Here is a 21,735-nt window from a genome sequence, read left to right as displayed (position 1 = left end):
TATGATTGCACTTTTGACTTATGTACATAGGGTTTTTTGTCTATAGCCCTTAAAGTTTCTGCACCCATTCATGTGCAGTTGTCCATTTGAGAGTCCTATTTAAGGGTGAGGAAAAAACCCTTTTCAAAAGTAGTACGGATATTTGGATAATTAAAATTGCAAAGCCACATACATTGAAAATTACTTAGTTTTCAATGTGAAGATCTCAAAATGAGCTTTGGGGCTCTGAAGCAAGGAGAAGGAAAAATCAAACACAGAAATGAAATTTTAAAAAACTTTATATCTTCTGAGATGAGTGCGATTGCCATTTGTAGTTCCAGATCGAATTAGTTGTTGCCACTTTCAGAGCTGTATGATTTTGGCACATAACTGACTTTGCGTTGCTGTTCTGTTATGGATCATAGTTCAGTTGGATACAGAATTTCCTACTTTCCTGGAATTTTAAAATCAGTTGCCAACAATGCAAAAACATTTAAGTCTAGATTTTGTCTATAGTTAAGATTTATAGGACAATCTGTGCTTTTTGCTTATTTATCTCCACGGCCTACCCCCTGTAGATTTTTAATTGTAAAATTATAATGCTTAACATTGGAGAGAAAGAGCATAAGTGCTCAAAATGAGTCATTTTTGTTGATTGTGAGTCAGAATTACATCCTAGAGTGAAAGTACTATCCTACAATTTTGGTTTTTGGTCTTGATTTTTTTCCATTTTATTATTTTTTTCCCCTGCACCCTTCTACACATGTGCAAATTCATGTGCCCTGTTTGCTGTTTCTGCTGGCACAGAACCTTTACTGGGCTTCATTTGTGGTAGCCTTTGGGTTCTAAATGTAGAAGTGACAACATTAATGGACATCAGATGGAATGCTTATTAAGTGTAATATTCAGATAGACTCTATTTGTTATTAAAGTTAACACCTAGGAGTTTACTGTAAATTAAAAGGAGTTATTCTTGTAATAGTAGGATATTCTGTTGTCATTGCTTATGCTAATGAGAATAGCATTACTCTCAGTTCTTGAAAGAATTTACTAATGAGCTCACTTAACTCGGACCTGTAGCTCCCTGCCCAGAACAAGATTCTTTAGATCAGCCATTCTTGAACGTTAGTGGTTCATAAGAATCACCTTGAGGACATGTTAAAACACATGTTTGATTCAGAAGGTTTTTGGGTGGAGTCTGAGAATTTGTATTTCTAACAAGGTCCCAGATGCTGCTGCTGATCTTGGGACCAAGCTTTGAGGGCCACTGCTTTATGTTAGTGGGATATGGGCACTCTTGCTTTGCATAGCATTTGCTGGCTCAGGATACTGAAGCTGATATTTACCCTGTTAGGTTGAATTTAAGATTGCGCACAGCTGACTGATAGGTGATGGAAACTACTGGCTGGTTTCCTCAAAGAGATTTATTTCCCTCCCTGGCTTTTATTAAAATAATACATGTTAACATAAGGTCAATGTTCCAGAACAATTCTGTATGACTGACCTCTGGTTATATGAATTAAGTATTCAATACAAAGTTACTTCTGTTTGGATTATGGCAGCTTTGTATTGCTTAGATATTTAATTGCAATATATTTGGTTGAACTATGGAAAAAATTTTATTTAAAAGTGATTCATATATTGGTAAATAAAGCTAAAGTTTGAGGGAGTGCCTTAAATAGTGAAATCCCATTACAACTAGACTGACTGGCTGTGGTACTTAAGTACCTGGTAAAACCTGCTTTATACTTTGGAAGAATGGCTTCTTTTATGTGGTCTAATTGCAGACATTACTAGATAAGCATTTTTGTCTCCAAAAAGATTTCATTTGTTCAGGCTTACCTGTCTGTCTACCAGTAAATTGGACACCTTCTCTTTAATCTTATCTCTGTAGGGAAGTATCAGCATACACAATGAAATAGGAAGTGATTTTAAAATAGTCTTCACTTTATAAAAGAGCATTAGTTATTAGGGTATTTAAAGGAACACAAGTTCAAACCGAGCACTCCTTTGACCTTCGCTGTTCTGAATGGCAGTACCTGACACTTCAGGTTTTCAGCTTTGACTACTTCCTCTCTCCACACCACCCTGACTCTTCTGCTCCACTTTTTCTCACACTTATATCACACTGGAATCACCTGGGTGGTTTGTTAAAATACAGATTGCTGGGCCTGACCCTTAGCATTTCTGAATCAGTAGGTCTTAGATGGGGCCCAACAATTTGCATTCTAAAACTTTCCCACATGGTGCAGTGGGTGGTGATCTGAGAATTGCTGCTTCCGCTTATCCCATGAAGTTACTAAATTCAACTAATACCTGTGGCTTTTAAGTCCTAGTCAGTGTGAGATCTACCAAAGTGTTTTTTATTGCTTTTGTGGGACTCACAACTTAGGAGCTATAATATGTTTAGAGATTATGTGGGTGATAGAGACAGGTGTCTTACAAGAAAGCAAGGTAAGATGTTACATGAAAACAGAGGATGCTAACACTACTGCTTAGAGGAGACATTTTGAAGGAGGAGTAAGGTTTGAATATGTAGAATGTAGATGAAACATGTCTTAGGTCCAGGGGGTAGTATGATCAGTAGCAGGCAGATGGAAGTTTAGAGTTTCCAAGTTTGGGGTCAGATATTAAAGGTGTGGTGCAATACTCAGAGTTTGAGCTATGCTGTAGAAAATGAACGAAAGGCCAGTTGGGAGAATACGGTACTAACTCAGGTGCAAGGTAATAAAGCTCTGAAACAAGATACCAAAGTGGAACATGTATAGAACTTGGCATTGGTTATTTTGGAAGATAGAGGTTTTGCTGAGGTTGGAGGGACAGGGTGCTGACAAGTAAGGTAAAAAGAAGTGCTTAATCTCTAGGAAATAGGCTGGTACAGAATCTGATAACAGCTCCTGGAAAGTTCAGAAATTGAAAACAAGCATTTATAGTATTTCCATTATTGGGGCATTTTATTGTATTTAAAAAATAATCCGCAACACACTTAGAATTGAAAATGAACCATAGATTGTTTGAGAAGCACTGAAGTAAATGATACTTAGATTTTTCAAAAAGGCTATTTTTTAAGAATAGTTTTAGATTATAACAAAATGAGAGAGAACAGACACTGAGACTCGACCTGGGGTTCTGCTTTATTAGGGTCAGAGGTAGGGTGCTTAGGGTTTCTCAGGTTCATACTCAGTGAGAAATTTAAATCAAGAGTGGGAACTAAAATGGGGAAAGGGAGAAAGTAGCTGTCTGTTACATGGTTACCCAGATCTTCCAAAAGGCGAACTGGATGGATTGGGCGACTGGCTCCTTATCTGTAGCCATGCATCACTTGGTAATACTGGTTTTTCCTACCTATGAACTTAGACTATATCTCCATTTATTTAGCTGATTCCATTCATTCTGGTTTTTCTCATATAGACCTTTATACATGTTTTGTTAGATTTATATCTAATTTCATGGGGGGGTGTGCTAGTGTAAATGATTTTAATTTTTAAATTATGTTTTTATTTTCAAAGTCACTTGCTTGTTATTAATGTAGGAAATCAATTAACTTTTATCTATTTTGTGTCCTGCAACCTTGCGTTAGTTGCTAATTAGTTCAGGAGATTTTTGTTGAGTCTTTTGGATTTCTACTGAGATGATCATGCATCTGTAAAAAAAGGCCAGTTTTATGTTTTCTTTCCCAATCTTGATACCTTGTATTTCCTTTTCTTGTTGCATTAACAGTGACTGTATTGAAATCTATAGAAACCCAAATCTTGCTTTAGATAATATGGACATTTAGATAATATGGACATTTCCTAAGCACAGAATATCTTTCTATTTCTTTATATTCTTCAGTTTCTTATCAGTGTCTTATATTGACTGCTCTTGATCATAATGTAAAAAAAGCTTTGGGACATTTTACATACATTACTAAAATGTCTGCTAGATGCATTGGGAATATGTAGTAGGTTCGACTGCCTGTTTAAGTTGACACTTCCCCAAATTTCTGACAGAATAGTGAAAAATAGTAGGCATCTTACATTGGACCTTGTCTTCTGGACTTTTGATGATAAAGCCTGAATTTCTAACCACAGTAAGGGTAAAACATATCAGAGTATAGGATGTTAAAATCAGATAACTTGTCTAATGTGGCTTGCTGTAGTTTATTGACATGTATTAATCAAAGCATAATATTTAATTACACAACAATATTATGCAAAATTAAAATGTTCCTTAGTTTTATTTTACAAATTTCAGAACCATCAAAACACAAGATTGTTATGGTATACTTCCTGCAGTCACTTAGAGGGATAGTTTATTCTTGATGCATGGGAGGGATTTTTTGGGGTGACATTTAAATATGAAAAATGTAAGAATTTCGTATTTTGGGGGACAACTAAATAAAAATCAATTATCAAAGACTAGATTCTCTTTTAGCTTTGAGAATGTATTGAGCACCCACAGTGTCCTTGATAGTGGTACCGCATGATGGGATCTCAGGGAGGATGGGAACTCACGACCAATTTTTGTGTAGCTGTGCCTTTTATATTTTTATATTGAGCATATCTTGTTAAATTAAAAAAACAATTTCCCTATTTACAAAGTTTTTTTTCTTCCTCTACTACTAGCTTCTGACGTAAGGGAGGAAGAAAGGTCGGTGCTGAGAGAGATGTGTTCATTGAATGCTGTAGGTCCCTTTGCTTTGTGCAGGAGGGTTGATGACCTCACCCTAGTTGTTACTGAAAAGTTTCTTGGCAAAATCAGTGGCTAAATTGACGCTTATGTAATAATTATCAAAGAAAGGTGGGAAACTAATTCTAAGCTGACAGAGGAAATAAGCCCAGCATGAAATGTGTGTGTGGGTAGCAGATGCTGTTTCCAGAGAGGTTGGTGGCGCGTCTGAGGAATGAGAGTATATTATTCTGCTCAAGTTTGTGCTCGTGAAGGACTTGAAATAGGACAGTAACATGGTCAGGGTTTTTGTTTTTATACTTGGAAAAAATACACAAATTTCCTCCACTTAATTATAATCTAACTATATTAAAATGGACACCTAAATATGATTGGAATTCTGTAACTTTCTTTTACAGCAAAAGAACTTGAGTTGCTGAAGGAAATGTGACTTTTCTGCTTTTTGTTCATTGGGTGGAAATAGCTCTCTAGGTGAAGTGTCTTGGCTTCTCCTAGCCTCGTGGTGACATGTGCATGGTGATAGCATCGGGCCTGATCGAAAGGCACTGAGAGGGACCTGACCACTTTCTGTTGGACTCTGATATTTGCATGTCTGTGTTGCCCTTTGCCTCTTCTGTTGCAGCTGATGATGACGGCCAAGAGTTAGTGGTTATTTCTTACCTGCATTAGGGTTAGATGTGGAGTATGCTGACCAGGGGCTAATGGGGTATGGGAGGTGTTAAACTAGAAATCTCTCAGTCTTGCCTCTATCTAGCAATTCTGCCTTTTTAAAAAAAAAAAACAAAAACATACTTTAGAGCACAATTTAGAACAGTTCAGTCTCTTCTTTCTAACTCTGAAATCATCTATGTTTGGCAACAGTGTTCTAAAAATGGGGGTGGCAGACAAGGTATGTTCATTGCAGCATAGGAACAACCTCCTGTTTAATCTGCCACCTCCCCTGTTTCCTTTTAACTGTCATTTAATGTGGCCTTGCTGATGTTGAGTCTCTTTTGCACCAAGACATGGATTTTCCTTAGTACAATGTGTGTAATTTAGGCTTTCTGCGAGTAACCGTTGTCACAACCTGTTTTCTCACCTGTGTTATAGTCACAGTTTCCCTGCTGAGTTGAGAACCAGTTTTCCCCAGTCATCAGTATATCTCTAAAACCAATATATACCTAGTTCTACTTTTTAAGATTCTCCCGTTTTCTATTTTTCCTAATTTCTTGATTATAAACTTTCATAAATAGAAGCTACATACTCATGTTTTTTAAGTCATAACATGGTTGATTAAATCAAGAGTTTAAAATTCCCTACACACTACCAATTATGTCCTCCTTTTCCCCCTTGTTTTATTTCCCATGGTCCAACTAATTTCACTCTTTTTAGGTTCATGACCTAATGTCTGTAAAATTTTCAGTATATAGTTCACTGATGTTAGTGGCTATGAAGTGGTAGTTGATGCATTAATATTAATGAATGAAACAGATTAGTCACATCTGTCTTATTTCAGATAGACACACCACTTTTATATATAACATTGGTTGGTGAAAATTGACTCCATACAACACAGCAGTTTTAAATGGAAATATATTAAAATCAGTATAAAAATAATTCCGACTATATGATTGTTTTCATTGTTTTTGCATTCTCTGTGCTGTCAGGAAAATAAGATGAATTTACATTTTTTTGTTGTATTTTAAGTTAATTTGGGTTGGGGCCATCTTATATTCCTTTAGAATTTATGCCTTCATCATTGTCTCCCTTCCCTTTGAAAAGAAAGGGTTCTTGTATTTCTAGAAATCTCTCTTTAAAAAATCTGCACTCTTCAAAAAAAAATCTGCACTCTTCAAAGACTTGGTATTAAAACAGCATGTTTATTCACTCTATTACTTGTGATAAACATACTGAGCTTCAGCGATATTAAATTATGTATATATATTTTTATTAACACAACTCATGATAATTAAGAGTACATATGAACACCAAAGCATTTCACTGAGTAATGAGAATAGACTTCCAATTACTCAGTCAGTGCTGAGTTCTAGGCATGAGTTTGTGGGCCAGCATTTGTACTCTGAGGGAGGCGTGCTCAGCAGAGCAAATCTTAGGAAAACTTACTGCTCAGGAGGAATATTTTGGGATGCATGTGTGTATGTGTGTGCAAGAGGTTTGTAGGAAATTGTAGTAGGCAAGTCAAATATATTTTATCATGATTTCCATTCCCTCTGTCTTAGAAATGTTATTCAAGAGAGGAGGGAGGCAGGCATCCTCCTGCTTCCTTGCTGAGGGGGCCCGCAAGTCCTCAATGTCCAGTTGCCTTTGATGGGAGGCTCAGGGGAAGTCAGGAAGGCCTTGAGCCTGGGCCAGGCACTGAGGCATGCAACAAAGGCTGAGAGCAAAAGTAGTGAGCCAAGCTGCTGAGGTCAGGACCTAGTGAATCAGCACTAAGTCTAGCAGGTTGTTATTTGGTGGAGGGTATTTGGTTCCCACGGTGAAAGCCTTGCCCCCTTGATTCTGGGACAGTGGGATCTCAAAAGACTTCAGGTGCCTTCACATACTCCACCTTCACTGCCTCCAGTTGGTGTAGATGAGGATTATGCATGTCCCCCAGGCCGCCCCACGCTGGCCCTTCCCGTACAGCACAGGGAGAGGCCCAGGTGGCTCAGGGTGGCATTGGGACTGGTACAGGTTGCGGTCTTTGTTCTGAAACATAGGGAGCTGTCCTTTCAGACAGGAGGCCTGGAGTGGGCCCTGCGGCCAAGTTTCTGTAGTTACCACCCAATCCTTCCCACTCTGCTCAGCTCGCAGCATGCTCATGCCCTCGAAAGGCCTCCACCAAGGAAGCAGATAATGGTGTAGAGTGGTGTGGCTGTGGTGTAGCTGGCAGTGGAGGGAGCTCAAGACCTTATTATCATTTAAAACTGTGTGTGTGTGTGTGTGTGTATGTATACACATATTATACATATATATGGAATTCCTGTTGTCACAGGTTGTTTTTCCAGTATTATTACTGTAAAATGTATAAAGATACATGTAAAAATTTTTTACTAATTTTTACTAAGTCACATAGTTAATTCATCTTAGCTGTCTGTAGTACTTAGAGGAATGATGACAGAGCCATACACTCGGGACCTTGCATTCGCAACAGTGTTGCAGCAGATACCTTCCAGCTCATGTGTGTATTTCTCTAGGGTAGATACTTTGAAATGGAATGACCAGATCAAAAAATATGCAGGTGTTACATCTTGTTAGATACATACAGGTAGATAAGGCCAGATCACCCCCAGAAAAGTGTGTGCTCATAGCAGTGCTGAATGAAAGTTCCCATTTCCACATTCTTCATCTGCTGTGTTCCCAAGGCTCTCAGGTGTAAGATTTTTTTTTTTATAATAAATTTTATTTTTATATTCCCCATACAATCGCAACCCCCTTATTTTGACCCCAATCCCTCCCCTCCCGCCCCCTACCCCGCATGGAATGTCTCTGGTTCATAGTTTTTTGTTGATTTTGATTTTCACTTTCTTATAGTTATTCATTTTCCTGGTCCCTTATTTAAGTTTTCTAGATTCCTGCTATGAATGAGACCATCCGGTATTTTTCTTTTTCTTTCTGGCTTATTTCGCTGAGCATGATCCCTTCTAGTACCATCCATGTTGCTGCAAATTGCATGTGTATATCTTTTTTGAATGCTGAGTACTATTCCTTGGTGTATATGTACCACATCAGATGTAAGATTTTTAAAGATTATATCTTAGTGTCTTGGTTTCTTAAGCATTTAGCACAGTTACTAGTTGTAAGAATCCCTTTAGAATAAATGAGGACTAAAACTTGAGAAATTATTCATTACAGGTCATTACTTTTGTGGATGTAGATGGAGACATTTTAACTTTTTTCACATTTTAACTTTTTTTACAGAATCAGTTCATGTATAAAGGTTATCACAGAATCATGTCCTTAAAGTTAATTTAATCATATCCTTAAAGTTAATTTAACTGTTATACGAATTTTATAATCAGGAAGTAACATTTGGAGAAAATAACTCATATTGCAGTTTGACTTTCATTTAGCCTTTAGGCTTTCAGTCCCTTAAACTGATTATTTACATGTTTGTTTTTCACAGGTTAACTTTTTTGTGTGTATTTACTTCCTGTGTGTTGCTCTGTATTAGCTGTCGTGACTCCTCTCCTGATGGGCTACTCTCTGCCCAGAGATGGCACGGGCAGTGCTTCAGGGCTCTGCCACCCACAGGAGTGGAAGCAACTTGGTGGGAAAGAACTGGGAAGACTCAGACTTGAGCCTCAAAGAGATACCAGCAGGCTGTTTCCATTCAGTCTTTTGATAACCTTTTGGCCTTAAAATGCTTTAGGGATCAATTTCAGGCTGATCTTCAGGGTAAAAAAGAAAGTTCTCCTGATTAGAAGAGCCACCTTTGGCATATCCAGAGAACTCTTGGAATAATAGTAATTAGAAATGTTTGTGGGCAGTGGTCCTTAATAATTAAAAACAGACTATTTTGCCAAACTGTTGTAGTAAGCCTGTTAGATAATATTTTATTAGTCCTAATCTTGGTTTTTTTGTTTTTTTTTTTAAAAACCCTATTTTTATTTCTGGCAAAGTGGAGGTTAGAAATGCTTCCTGATACAATTCAGCTAATTGTGCTTCATAACGTACTATACACACATGCCAGGTTTGTATTATATATTTTTAAAAAATCTTACAAATTTTTTTAAATAATTGGGCTGTGTAACCAGAACTTATTAGTGAATTTTTTTCTTTTTCCAAAATATTATAAAATTGTTTTGCAAGCAGTCCATCGTTTTTAGACAGAATGATACCACTCAGATATTTATAGAATATAGTATTGAAAGAGATGGTTCATCTGGTATAGTATCAGCGCACAGATTTAAAATAAATGTGAAAACGGGCCTCCCTGGTGGCTCAAGGGGTTAAGCACCGCACTATGAATCAATCCGCAGCCTCTGCAGTGAGAGTTCGATCCCCAGCCGGCCAGGGAGCAACCCACATGGCACAACAGACCTCTCCTGTCTCACCCGTTGCTCCCCTCAGCAGTGTATTTCAGTCAGTCTGCCTGTTCTGTTTCCTGCTCTATCTCTGGTGAATCCTCTCACACCCTACCCCATCCTCACATCTCTGGCCTGTACCCCAGCTCTTGTATCCATAAATAAATCAACCTTTTTTAAAAAAAAAAAAAGTGAAGCAAAAACAATCTAGTGGTAGGAAATCTTAAGGCAAGATATTAAGATACCAATAATTTTTTAAAATTTTATTTTAAAAACGCAGATAATTTCTGAAAATTTCAAAGGAGGTATTATTATTCAGGGACAGGCCCTGTGAGTAGAAAATACAACGTAAATTATGGTAACATAAATGTATATATAATAAAGTGAGGGCATTTATGCCAGTTCCAGCTTGTCAAATATTATTTTTAAAATGCCTGGCAGGTTCTCAGTGATTCATTACCATCCTGAAAGTTTCAATAAAATGGCCTTGTTTAGAAATTGGACCTCAGGCCATCCTAGGACTCTACTGTCCCCCTGCTCACACCCTAATTTCTGAAGTTTGAGAGGGAGCTGTGTTCACAGAAGAGATAAGATTTAGGAAATCAAGACTATTGTCTAGGAAAGAAGCTTGAAACATTTCTTTTTTCTCTCCTAGATTGTCCTTTTACTCAGGCCACTCCTCGTTCTCCATGTACTGCATGCTGTTCGTGGCAGTAAGTATTTGTGTCTATGGGTTACAGGTGATGTGCTGGGTGTATGTCACGGGTTTCGGATGTACGCTTCTCTGTGGCCACCTCCGCTTACCCTCTGAGTCAACTGGGCTGCGTTGTGGGCTGCAATCATTTCAGGAAGGGCTGTGCATCTGCCAAATCCAGTTAAGTGTTTCAAAGTGTTGTTTGTCCTTCATTTAGAGGTAGCACACAGGCACATGGTCTAGCAAGCTGCACATTGGGTATCTTCAGGATTCTAATGGGGACTCTGCTTTGAAGTAGGTTTTTGCTGACGGTGGGAGAAGCCTAAACATCTAGATAGTCAGTCTGCAAGTCTGGTGCTAAGAATTAGTTGATGTGTGACCTTACTTTGGGTGTTTATTTTCTAAAGAGGTTTTCTGGAACAAACAGCTTCTTTGTAATTCCAGCAGGTCAATGATCTGAAACACTAGGCCAGGGTGACTGCTGCTGCCCGATACCCTTCCCCTGCCGTGGGGGCCTGCACCTCTCGTGCTCAGCGTGGCTATGGGAGCCTGACTTCTGTGCTCCTGGGAACTAGTGGGTGGAGGAGTTGAGTTTTGATTATTGAATATGAAGGCAGCTGCTGTTCGTATCTGAGCAAGTTTTATTTTTCTTCCATTTTCTGAAACATTTTCCGGACTGTTTTACATGGGACTAGGAAGTTGTCAGCTTTGTTGCTTTAAGAGCTTGTCATCTATACAATTTCCAGGTCCAGTTCCAACTACTCGCCACTTCCTTTTAAAAATATATACCTGTAACTATAAGAAAGAAAAAATCAAAATCAACAAACAACTATGAACCAGAGACACACTATTGGGGGGGGGGCGGGGAAAGAAGGGATTGAAGTCAAAATAAGGGGGTTGCAATTGTATGGGGAATATAAAAATAAAATTTAAAAAGATAAAAATTTAAAAAAATAAAAATAAAAAATATATACACCCAAATGTTTCTGAAAATGTGCCATGGTAAATGTGACTTATTGAAGGTAGTAACAGCAAATACTATTTAACATCCTCTATTCATTTATCTTACTAGGAATAGTTAGCATTCTACCTCAAGGAGCCATCACATTTTTTTTTTTTCAAATAGGGCATAGGAATCGGGGGAGAAGGGAAGGCCAGTCATTGTCATGAAAACTTCCCCCAAAGCACAAGGTTGTCCAAAGAATGACCGGAATGTTTTGTGTGCCCCAGAACCACACTGCACCAGGGCAGCTTTTGTGGTTATTCACTCATCTGTGTCTTGATATCTAAGTCCTTCTTTATAGTAGAGACCTAAGAATCTGAGGCCTCTGATACTGATCATCGATCATCAGTCTGATATATTGGATAAATAGGGGTGTTGGGAGCAGGCTACAAAGGTCTCCTACTTAGCCTCTCTAGTGGTTTCCTATTAATCAGGCCCCCTTGCTTTATTATTGGACCTGAACCCTAATGCAGTTATTTTGATGAAATTCCGGTGCAGAAGTAAAAGGATGCTGATCTAATCTTGACCCACTTTTTTAATTTTAAAGAATATTCTCAGATGAGAATTTTAAATTTTCTGTTCTTCTTTGTTACCCAGATTCTTCTGTACATTTAGACAAATAGAAACTTTTACTGAGGAATCTTTAGTACAGTGTGGAATTAGGGTCTCCTTGGTGGCCTTGGGGTTAAATTTCAGTGTTACTGGCTGATCCCTGGCCAGGGAGCTACCCACATGGCTACCCACATGGTAAGACCTCTCCTGTCTCACCCGCTGCTCCCCTCAGCAGTGTATTTCAGTAAATCTGCCTATTCTGCTCCCTGCTCTGTCTCTGCTCTTCCCCACCTCTGCCCTACACCCCAGTTATTATACAAGCGAAAAAAAAAAAAAAAGGAATTAATGTATGAAGGATGAAATTAATGTATAAAGGGTCAGTGGCAGGCCTATTCTGGATACCCAAGAAGATAAGAGGGTGCAAATTAGGGCAGCAAAGTTGCCTCAACTGTAGTTTGGTAATTGTGTCAATATGAGCCCCTTAGTTTAAAATGTAAAGCTACAATGAAAAGTTTAGGTAAGTGGGGTTGTCATAGATCAAGGTCTTTGTCTATAAGAACACAGGAAGGAGAAACATACACTGCATTTCACTGACTCTAAGCTGTGGAAATGGTTATTTGATGTTGGCCTTAGTTTTCATTTCAGCCCCTGAACACACCAGTGTTTTCTTGCTTTCGTCTTTCGCATTTATGTAAAATACTAAAGCAGCACCAGTTACCCCACCCCTACCACACACCCAGATTCCTTAGGCAGTGACTCATCTTGTTTCCCTGGGCATCTTGGCATCAATGGTCAGTCCTGGATTTGGGTGGAGATGTACAGTCATTTAAATCCTCTCCGAAGCCAGTCTTTGATAGCCAAAACGTCCCTGTCAGGAACTCCTGACACCCAGAATTAACTTGTACTTAAAAACATCTCTTAAAGAACATACCCTCACCATTGTTCTGTGGCGAGCAGCCCAGGCCTGCACACTTACAGTGCCAGGACATTCTATACCCGTGAAGACCGCCTAAGCTGGTGGGAGCACAGGGCAGGGCTTTTTTGCACATAACCAGTTTATGTGCTTAGTGACTCCCCTTGAACTTTGCCAAATGCAGAAAATTCCAAATTTATTTGATTGTTCAGGAAAAGAGCCATGGTATGAGACTGTCCTTTTTCAGTACAGCGAGGAAAATACTAAAACATTTTTCTCAGCATCATCTGTTGAGGCTGTAACTCCAAGACTGTTGTATGCCTGTAAAGAAGTTCCTGTGTATTTACTATGGGGGACCCAAGTGCTGGCCTGTGCTTCAGCTGGACTCCATTCCCTGCCACAAAATGCCTCTTACCTGGGCCTTACCCCTTCGTTTAGATAGTGGTGCCTAACTATGTAAAGCTTATTTAGATTCTGTGATACCACCTGATTTTGACAATATTCCTAGTCCCTTATCTGGCATTGACCATATAGTACCTAGTATTGTTGATACTTCATGGAGATGTTTCCCAAAGTTAGATTAATGCCGAGGGCCTCCCCAGCTGTGCAGTGGGTTGAGCGCAGTGCTGTGAAGCTGTCCGCAACCTCTGGAGCGCGGGTTCGATTCCCACCAGCCAGGGAGCAACCCACATGGTACAGCAGACCTCTCCTGCCTCGCCCGCTGCTCCCCTCAGCAGTGTCTTCGGTCCATCTACCTGTTCTGCTCCCCACTTTGTCTCTGGTGAATCCTCTTACTCTCTCACGCCTCTGGCCTGTACCCCAGTTCTTGTATTAAAAAATGCTGAGCATTGGGTAAGTCAGTCACTTGTGGCTCATAAACTACCTGAAAATCTCCCCTCCCCCCCACTCCCATTTTAAGGAGTAATGTGAGATCTACAGTTAGGACTGAGTCCTAAAGGTGAAATTGAAGTCTAGGGAAGACTAAACTGAGGCCTAAGTGTTCTCCTAGCCAGATCTGTCCTCAGACGATCAGAGGCAGGTGGGACAATACATTGGCTTACCTGGTTTAGTCTTAGCAGTGTTTCAAAATAAGCAGACTGAGATAAGTTTCTTTTTGTTGAGCATGCTCCTGAGTCTAGTTCAAGCTGGCAATATTTTCAGTGAAGGGTCAGAGAATATTTAGGCTTTACAGGGCTCATTCAATCTCAATTGCATGTTAACTCACTCTAGCTTAAAATGTAGGGGTGGGAGAATCTCTTAAGATTATATAGAGTATTAAGAGACTCTAGTAGCATTTTGCAGTTAAGTGTTACAAGGTCAGTCGAGAAAAACTAAAAATAAACCAGGTTAAAAAAATGCCTCGTTCCAAGGGACGACAGTGATGGTTTGGTGGTGGGAGAATTATATACTGTTCAAAAATTTATAATGTAAGAAAAAAGTACTTCATTTACAATTAGATTCTTTTATGGGAGCTAAATGTTTCTTCAGAAATTTTAGGCAGAAAGTTTATATCTTACATGGGCATTGAATTTCCTTAAAGAAAACCTATGTATACATTTTACACAATAGTGTATACACCTGATTTTTCCCCCAGTGTGGCCCTGTGCAATGGAAAGCCCTCAGTGTATTTTCCAGGTCTTTGCTGTGTGCCTCATGCAACTATAGTGAGTCTGTTCATAAAGTAATTCACAACTGTAGATTCTGTGGATTAGGAGGATGGCCTCTCTGCAGCTGGCCGCTTACATGGTGGTTATTTTTCCTATAACCCTCCTCTCTCAGCTCAAATACCTGGTTATTTTGAGCAAAATGACTCTGTCCTTATTGCCTAATAGTGTAAGAAATTGCCTTTATGAATCTCTAGTAATATCCCAGCTAATAACCTTCTATTTCTTTAAAAACATCAGGCATTGTAGTTTATTTCTATGCCATTATCACTAGGTTTTATTTTGCTGTGATTGCACACTGCACCAAACCTGCACTAACCAAACCTGCACTGAGGGTAAGATTTTTGTTTTCTGACCAGAAGCCCACCCTGGAAGGCGACTCACAGGATGCTCACACTTGCTTAGGTTGTTCTTCTGAGAGCAAAAGCTACACCTGGAGCCTCATGTTTTCACAACGGCCAGGAAAGATGCCTCCTTTCAATGAGCACACTCTTGGGTGGATTCCTGGCCAGCTCTTAGAAAGTGAACTCATCTAAAACCGGGCAAATGCACAGTTGGGGGTTTTACTTGATTTCCTCTGAGCTCTTGCTTTGACTCACTGCTCAAGTTCCAACCTAGTTTTTTACTAGAGACAGGGAGGAGAGGCCTCGTGGCTTTCTTTTGAGGCCCTAAGGTTGATTGGGGACCTCTTTGTATCATTTCCTCCTATGGTAACCCTCTGTCCTGTCCCTTCTGATGGAAAAGGGGGAGGGAAGTGTGTAAACGTTTGACTTACATGATGTATCTTTTTTCTTATACTTTTATTTATTTTTTTAATTTTATTTTTATATTCCCCATACAATTGCAACCCCCTTATTTTGTTTTTTTATTCATTATTTATTACTGTAGTTATTATTATCCAGTGTTACATGTTTCTTTTTTATGTTCTTTTTTTATTTAATTTTTTTTTTTATTCCCCATATAATTACAACCCCCTTATTTTGACCCCAAGCCCTCCTTTCCCTGCCCCCCACCCCCCATAGACTGTCTCTGGTTCATAGTCGTTTGTTGATTTTGATTTTTTCTTTCTTATAGTTATTCATTTTCCTGGTCCCTTATTTAAGTTTTCTAGATTCCTGCTATGAGTGAGACCATCCGGTATTTTTCTTTTTCTTTTTGGCTTATTTCGCTGAGCATGATCCCTTCCAGTGCCATCCATGTTGCTGCAAATTGCATGTGTTTATCTTTTTTGAATGCTGAGTAATATTCCATGGTATATATGTACCACATCTTCTTGATCCAGTCATCTATTTTTGGGCATTTGGGTTGTTTCCAAAGCTTAGCTATTGTAAACAGTGCTGCTATAAACATAGGGGTGCAGGTGCTCTTTGGAATTGATGTTTCTGTGTCCTTTGGGTAAATACCTAGGAGTGGAATTGCTGGATCATGTCTCAGTTTGTGTCTCCTGAAACCCAGGGCCTCTTGCCTTTTTCAGTGTTACTCAGAGATGAACACAAGTGGCAGGCTCAGGTGTTTTTATAAACACTATAGTGTTCAAATCTGTGGGCAGGATAGTGAGAGCTGGACCTTTCTATGCAAGTAGAGCCTTCTTTCGGGCTAGGTAGCTAACTGGGGATCCTCCCCATTCATTCTCTGTCCCAAGCTAACCCTTGTAATAATTTCCTCTTCAAAATTCACTTCACACTACAAATTCCACTCAGTGTAGCTCTCTGGATTTGGCCCTCTTTTCTGCCTGCCTCTTTACCTAAACCAGAAAGTCTTCCTCTGTGGAATCCTTAGGGATTACCTTGGTTCTAAAACACTTTGTCATGATTGTTGTCTAGCCAGCTGCATTTTCTTGGTCCTTGCTCCCTTTGCTGCCCTGCTTTTGGGCTTCACAGAGTTTGTACTATTAGAGTGGGAAGCCTAATCCAGGGATCACCTCAGTGGAGAGCTGCAGGTTATTACTTCTGTCCTGCCTTCTCCATCCTTTTTGGTATTTCTAGCTATGAACTTTGTTTTAGAGCTTTCACCACCACAAAGTTGGAAGTTAGGATTGAGAGGAATCCACAGGCTATGGACTCTCCTCAAGCAAGATCCTGTCACTGTCCTCCAGCTAACTAAAATACCCACTGGAGAAGTCATTTAGGCCAAAATACAACGTATTCAGAGAAGAATATTGGAGAACCTTAGAATGGGCCTGAGGCGAGTGAGAGACATAGACAAGCCATTATCTTATGGTCTGTACACCCTTGTACTGTTGCTTTAAAAAACACACTCATGGGCCTCCCTGGTGGCACAGTGGTTGAGTGCTGGGTTGTGAAGCTGCCCGCAGCCTCTACAGCGCCAGTTCGATCCTCGGCCACGGCGCACAGACCACTCCTGCCGCCCGCTGCTCCCCTCAGCAGTGTACTTCAGTCCTTCTGCCTGGTCTGCTCCCCGCTCTGGTGAATTCTCTTACCCTCCTGCGCTTCTGACTGTACCCAGTGCTTGTATAAATAAATAAATCTTAAAAAACAAAAACAACACACGCTCCTATAAGTAAATCACATGGCTAATGTCAGAGTTCTCTCGCAGTGGTGCCTGTAGTGGACATTCAGCATGTCTGCTCTGATAAGATCTTATTATTTCAGTGTTTAAGCTCAGGTACATAAACAGACTTTCTTTTATTTTTTTAATTTTTTTTTAATTTTTTTTTTATAGAGGCATGTTTTTATTTATTTGTTTGTTTTGTTTGTTTATACATGCACTGGGTACAGTCAGAAGTGCGGGAGGGTGAGAGAATTCACCAGAGCCAGAGCGGGAGGCAGAGCAGGCAGAAGGACCGAAGCACACTGCTGAGGGGAGCAGCGGGCGGCAGGAGAGGTCTGCGCGCCACGTGGGACCCTCCTCCGGTGGCCGGGGAGCAGCTGGGGATCGAACTGGCGCCACAGAGGCCGCGGGCAGCTTCGCAACTCAGCACTCAACCGCTGCGCCACTGGGGAGGCCCCAGACTTTCTTTTAAATTAAAACTTACCTTTATAATTATGCATCATTTGAATCACAGAAATCCAAATTAAACACAAAACAGGATTTTGGTTGAATAAAGGCTGTGAATTGATGAGGACCTTACCAGGAACTAACCTGACATTCTCCACTGTCTTACTGACCATCTGGCTATTCCCGGCGTTTGCCACCGTGCTCTTCTTTGCTCCCCACTACACGACTTGCTCTTAACTGGCCACAGCTTTTGCTTTCTTCCAACTTTAGTGTAAGTAGCCTATTTTATTCCCATTAGGTACCATTTCTACAACTTAGGAAATTAGAGAACTCCTTTATACCTTTCAGTATAGATTCTAGAGGGAGATGACCGCACAGCGGATCTCCGTCAGGCCTGCAGTAAGTCTCCAATCAGTGCTTTCCCAGAAGAGAGGGCAGACTCTTGCCCAGACAGGGCTAATCATTTCCTTTGTGCCTGTGGACGTGCACTTCCTCCAGATGGGGAGTTTGAAAATTATAGACTTAGCTGATGAGCTTCTCTGGTATCCATTGTTGAATACAGAGTTCTGTAATTTCTTTTAGTTCTTAAGAGAAGCAGCAAGAGGAGTGGAGTTTGCAAAGGTGGGGATCTATAGAGCCTTCTGCCTTATTAGGAACTCTGGCTAAATTAAAGCATGGAAGTCTGTCCCTGTATCTAATAACAGATCAGTACCGAGAGGCTTCAGACCTGTTTCTGAGGCAGTTAGGCAAAGATGGAGGGACACTTCTTAAAGGAATATAAATACTTTCCCCTCTCCATGGGCAAGGAATAGAACTTGGTCATTAGCCCGCAAACCTGGAAAATGGAAAAGGAGACAATATAGCAAGGGATGATTGTGGAAAACAAATTAGTAGAGATCACCAGATTTGTAGTGCCTCCAGAGGATGAGAGCCTGGAAGATTTTTGCACTGTAGAACCTGAGAAGAGTTTAGGATGTGGAGCCACCAGAAGGACAGCACTGTGTGCTTTTGTTGAGCCTGCTATTGTAAGAAGGGCTCTGGACCTGCAGCTTGGGAGGGGACCTGTCACAGTCCAGACTTCTGGGCATGTTGGAACTCTGGACTCAGAACTCAGGTGGCCAAAAGGTCCAAGAAACTCAGTATTAACCTCATTGGGTTCTACTGAAACAGGACTCTTCGCTGGGAAGAGCAGGGCTATTAGGTGGTGCCTCGCCTTCACAGAGCTAGAGACCGCTCTGCCCAAGGGAAACCGAGCGCGCACACAGGAGGTACACGCGGTTACCCAGCCTCACCTTACCAAGAGCTGAGAATTGTTCCGTGACCAGACCTGCACTCAGGCCCTGGTCATGTGTCGTGAGAGGAGTCAGAGCCCGGAACACAGCCTGAGATTAGAGGTGTAACACAGTTGGGGGCTCCCAGCAACCCCATCATCTCTGGGTTCACACAGATGGGGCAAACACCGCTGCTTGGGTAGGTGTGTAAGGATAACCGAGCTCCTTAAAGAGGTAGGTTTCACATGAAGTGTAATCGGAGCTTATTTGATTACTGATCCTTATTTGAATATTATTTTCACGGTTAAGTGTTATTTTGCCTCCATTTTTTTCCTTCTAGGTTACCTAGAGTTGAAGCCACGTAGGGAGATATTGTTAACAGATTTTAAAATTCTCAGTGAGCAAAGACCTTAACAGCCTTCTATCTTGAGTTTCCTTTAGGTTGGAAGTAGAAAGCAGGACTAACTTAAGCTCATTTTCAGTTCTTATTTTTTCTTACTAAGTCCATAGTGGAGATGGGTACAGTTCTAAGATGTCTTGTGTTCATGTGTTTGTAATTACAAGGTCTCTATAAATATAGTTTGAATAACCCATACCTTGTAACTGTTGGATGAAAAGGCAGTTAAATAACCAGAATCGGGACTGAAGTTTTTGACAATATCCAAACCTTGCCATCTGCCCAGTCAAGAAACTGGTTCTCTTTAAAATGAATAAAACGTTTACAATTAAGTAGAATTAATGAGGTGAATCTTATCTGACATGACTGACTTGTTATCCAGTTGGCTTCAGTTGCCAGGTGCCAACTTTTATTCAACCAGAAAGCAAGTATCTCACAACTCTTGAACCCTAAGACGTTTCTTACCACTTTTTTGTAGCAGCTACAACAACAAAAAGGGGGGAGGGAGTGCCACAGAAAGCCCGGAAAACTTCAACCAGCTAACTGACTCAGGTATACAGCTGTTGTGTTTTTTTAGAACTAGGTGTTTATACTAGGGACTTGATGAAATTAGACCACCTCTGGGTCTTTGCCAGTTGCTGAGAACTGAACACTGACAGTAATGCCCAAAGAACTGGGACTGGATTTATGTAGCTACTTTAAATAGGCATAGTGACCTAAGTTGTTTTCCGAGGACTGCGTTTGATTATGAATTCTAAATTACTCTTTAGAATCTTAAAAATGAATGTTAAAAATTATATCCTTACTGTATTGAATTGGAATTAGGCCAAAAAAACATTTTTAATGTGACTAGATTTGCTGAAAGGGGTTCAGAAGCAAACTACGCAAATTTCTTCTACAACACAGTCTTTAGGGATACACCACAAATCAAAGGCAGTGTGAACCACCTTCTTACAGCTGTCTTTGGTATAAAAGACTCCTTTGCTGGATCAGAACTAATGTACAACTGGGTATATTTATTTAGAAATACAGATTATGAGGCTCTCGGATGAATAATTTGACAGTATTAAGCAAATTCAGCCTCTACATAGGCTGGTGTGAACTCTTAGTAGCGTGGGGCTCAGTAAGGAAAGCTGTGTTCAGAATGCTGGTGTCTATCTTGGGATTTATCAGAATTATAACACAGTTCGGAGAGCTGTTCCTGAAACCCTACATCATAAACGAAAGGTGGTCTAGTTAACTGTTAAGTTGAGTTTGTTTTGCTTGGATGGGTGAACTTTTAGGTTTTAATAAGAGTGTTTGCCTAAAGGCCTATTCTATACCTTTAATAATCATTAAATAATATGGTAATAATTAATAACGCTTAATTATTTTAAATACCATTTAGAGATGTAGTGATGCTTAAAATAGTTTCCAGTTGATACTTAAACTTTTTTTCTTTTTTCCCCCCCTACTAGTTTTATCTCCAAGCCAGGATGAAGGCAGACTGGGCAAGACTCCTGCGCCCCACACTGCAATTTGGCCTTGTTGCTTCATCCATTTATGTGGGACTTTCTCGAGTTTCTGATTACAAACACCATTGGAGTGATGTGTTGACTGGGCTCATCCAAGGAGCTCTGGTTGCAGTATTAGTTGTAAGTATACAGGGCAGTCGCCTACATCTTTGGGGACTGATAAATACCAGGATAAATAAGTAGAAAATATGTCCCCATGAGAAAACTATGCAGAGGCAGAGAATGTGGCTGAATAATGCAAATGGGTAAGGACCCAATGCCATTAAGTCATTTTCAGGGTAGACAGCAGGTAAAAACTAGGTCACTCTTTTTAAAAATTCTACTGGTCTCGTTATATCTATTATAAAGGCTGTTTAAGTAGTTTGAAAGAAATTTTTACATAGAGTAGCTCTTTCATTAAGCGCTGGCAGGTTTTTTGGGTCTATAATAGAACCCCCAATTTGGCAGAATGTCTGAACCTGGTATTTATATCCTTTTCTCCCTATTTCTTGCAATTTCATGATTTTTAAATGATTTATATAATTAGAATGGAGGAAAATATTTAATGTATAACGTGTTCTGTGCAGGTTGTATATGTATCAGATTTCTTCAAGGACAGAAATTCTTTTAAAGAAAGGAAAGAGGAAGATTCTCATACAACTCTGCATGAAACACCCACAACAGGAAATCACTATGGAAACAGACACCAACCTTGAAGGTGGCAAGAGTGCCGAGATGAAGCTGGCTTGCTAAGAGAAAATGATTGCCACCAGAAGGATGTGTTTTCTTCCCAGTGTACAAGCCTTAAGGAACTGCTGCTGCTATACCTCTTGGATGCCCACTTTACCTGTGTGTATATAGTTACATTTAACACAACAGTTATCTAATAGCTCTAACTTCATTTAAAGAAAATCAAGCCTTTCACGAAGTGTCCCACCTATACATTTTTTATTAAAAAATGTAATGCTCATGTACAAATGTGTATGTAATAAGCTTTCTTGAAATGATGATTTAAATATAATACATGTTAAAATGCTTAAGGACAAGTGTCTTGAGATGGGAGAACCAAATCAATACTTTAAGCATTTATAGTTGACTGTAATCAGACAGGTGGTAAACAATTTAAAATTCCAC

At 39.9% G+C, this 21,735-nt stretch overlaps 1 protein-coding gene across 2 annotated transcripts in view; it reads left to right on the top strand.

Moving 5' to 3' along the window:
• PLPP1 (phospholipid phosphatase 1) overlaps positions 1 to 21,317 on the top strand; it is a gene marked incomplete at both ends in the record, with an annotated part of 76,354 nt that extends 55,037 nt beyond the window's left edge. For both annotated transcript variants that reach the window (XM_084233789.1, XM_084233788.1), the window contains 3 exons: positions 10,312 to 10,369; positions 20,566 to 20,742; positions 21,189 to 21,317. In XM_084233789.1, coding sequence (XP_084089915.1) covers positions 10,312 to 10,369; positions 20,566 to 20,742; positions 21,189 to 21,317 — 364 coding nt within the window. The remainder of the gene's footprint in view (positions 1 to 10,311; positions 10,370 to 20,565; positions 20,743 to 21,188) is intronic.
• Between the last annotated feature and the right edge of the window lie 418 nt (positions 21,318 to 21,735).

The sequence above is a fragment of the Talpa europaea genome (genome assembly GCF_964194135.1).
Source record: "Talpa europaea genome assembly, chromosome: 5".
Classification (NCBI taxonomy): Eukaryota; Metazoa; Chordata; class Mammalia; order Eulipotyphla; family Talpidae; genus Talpa; species Talpa europaea.
This window is presented reverse-complemented; position numbering and strand designations above follow the sequence as displayed.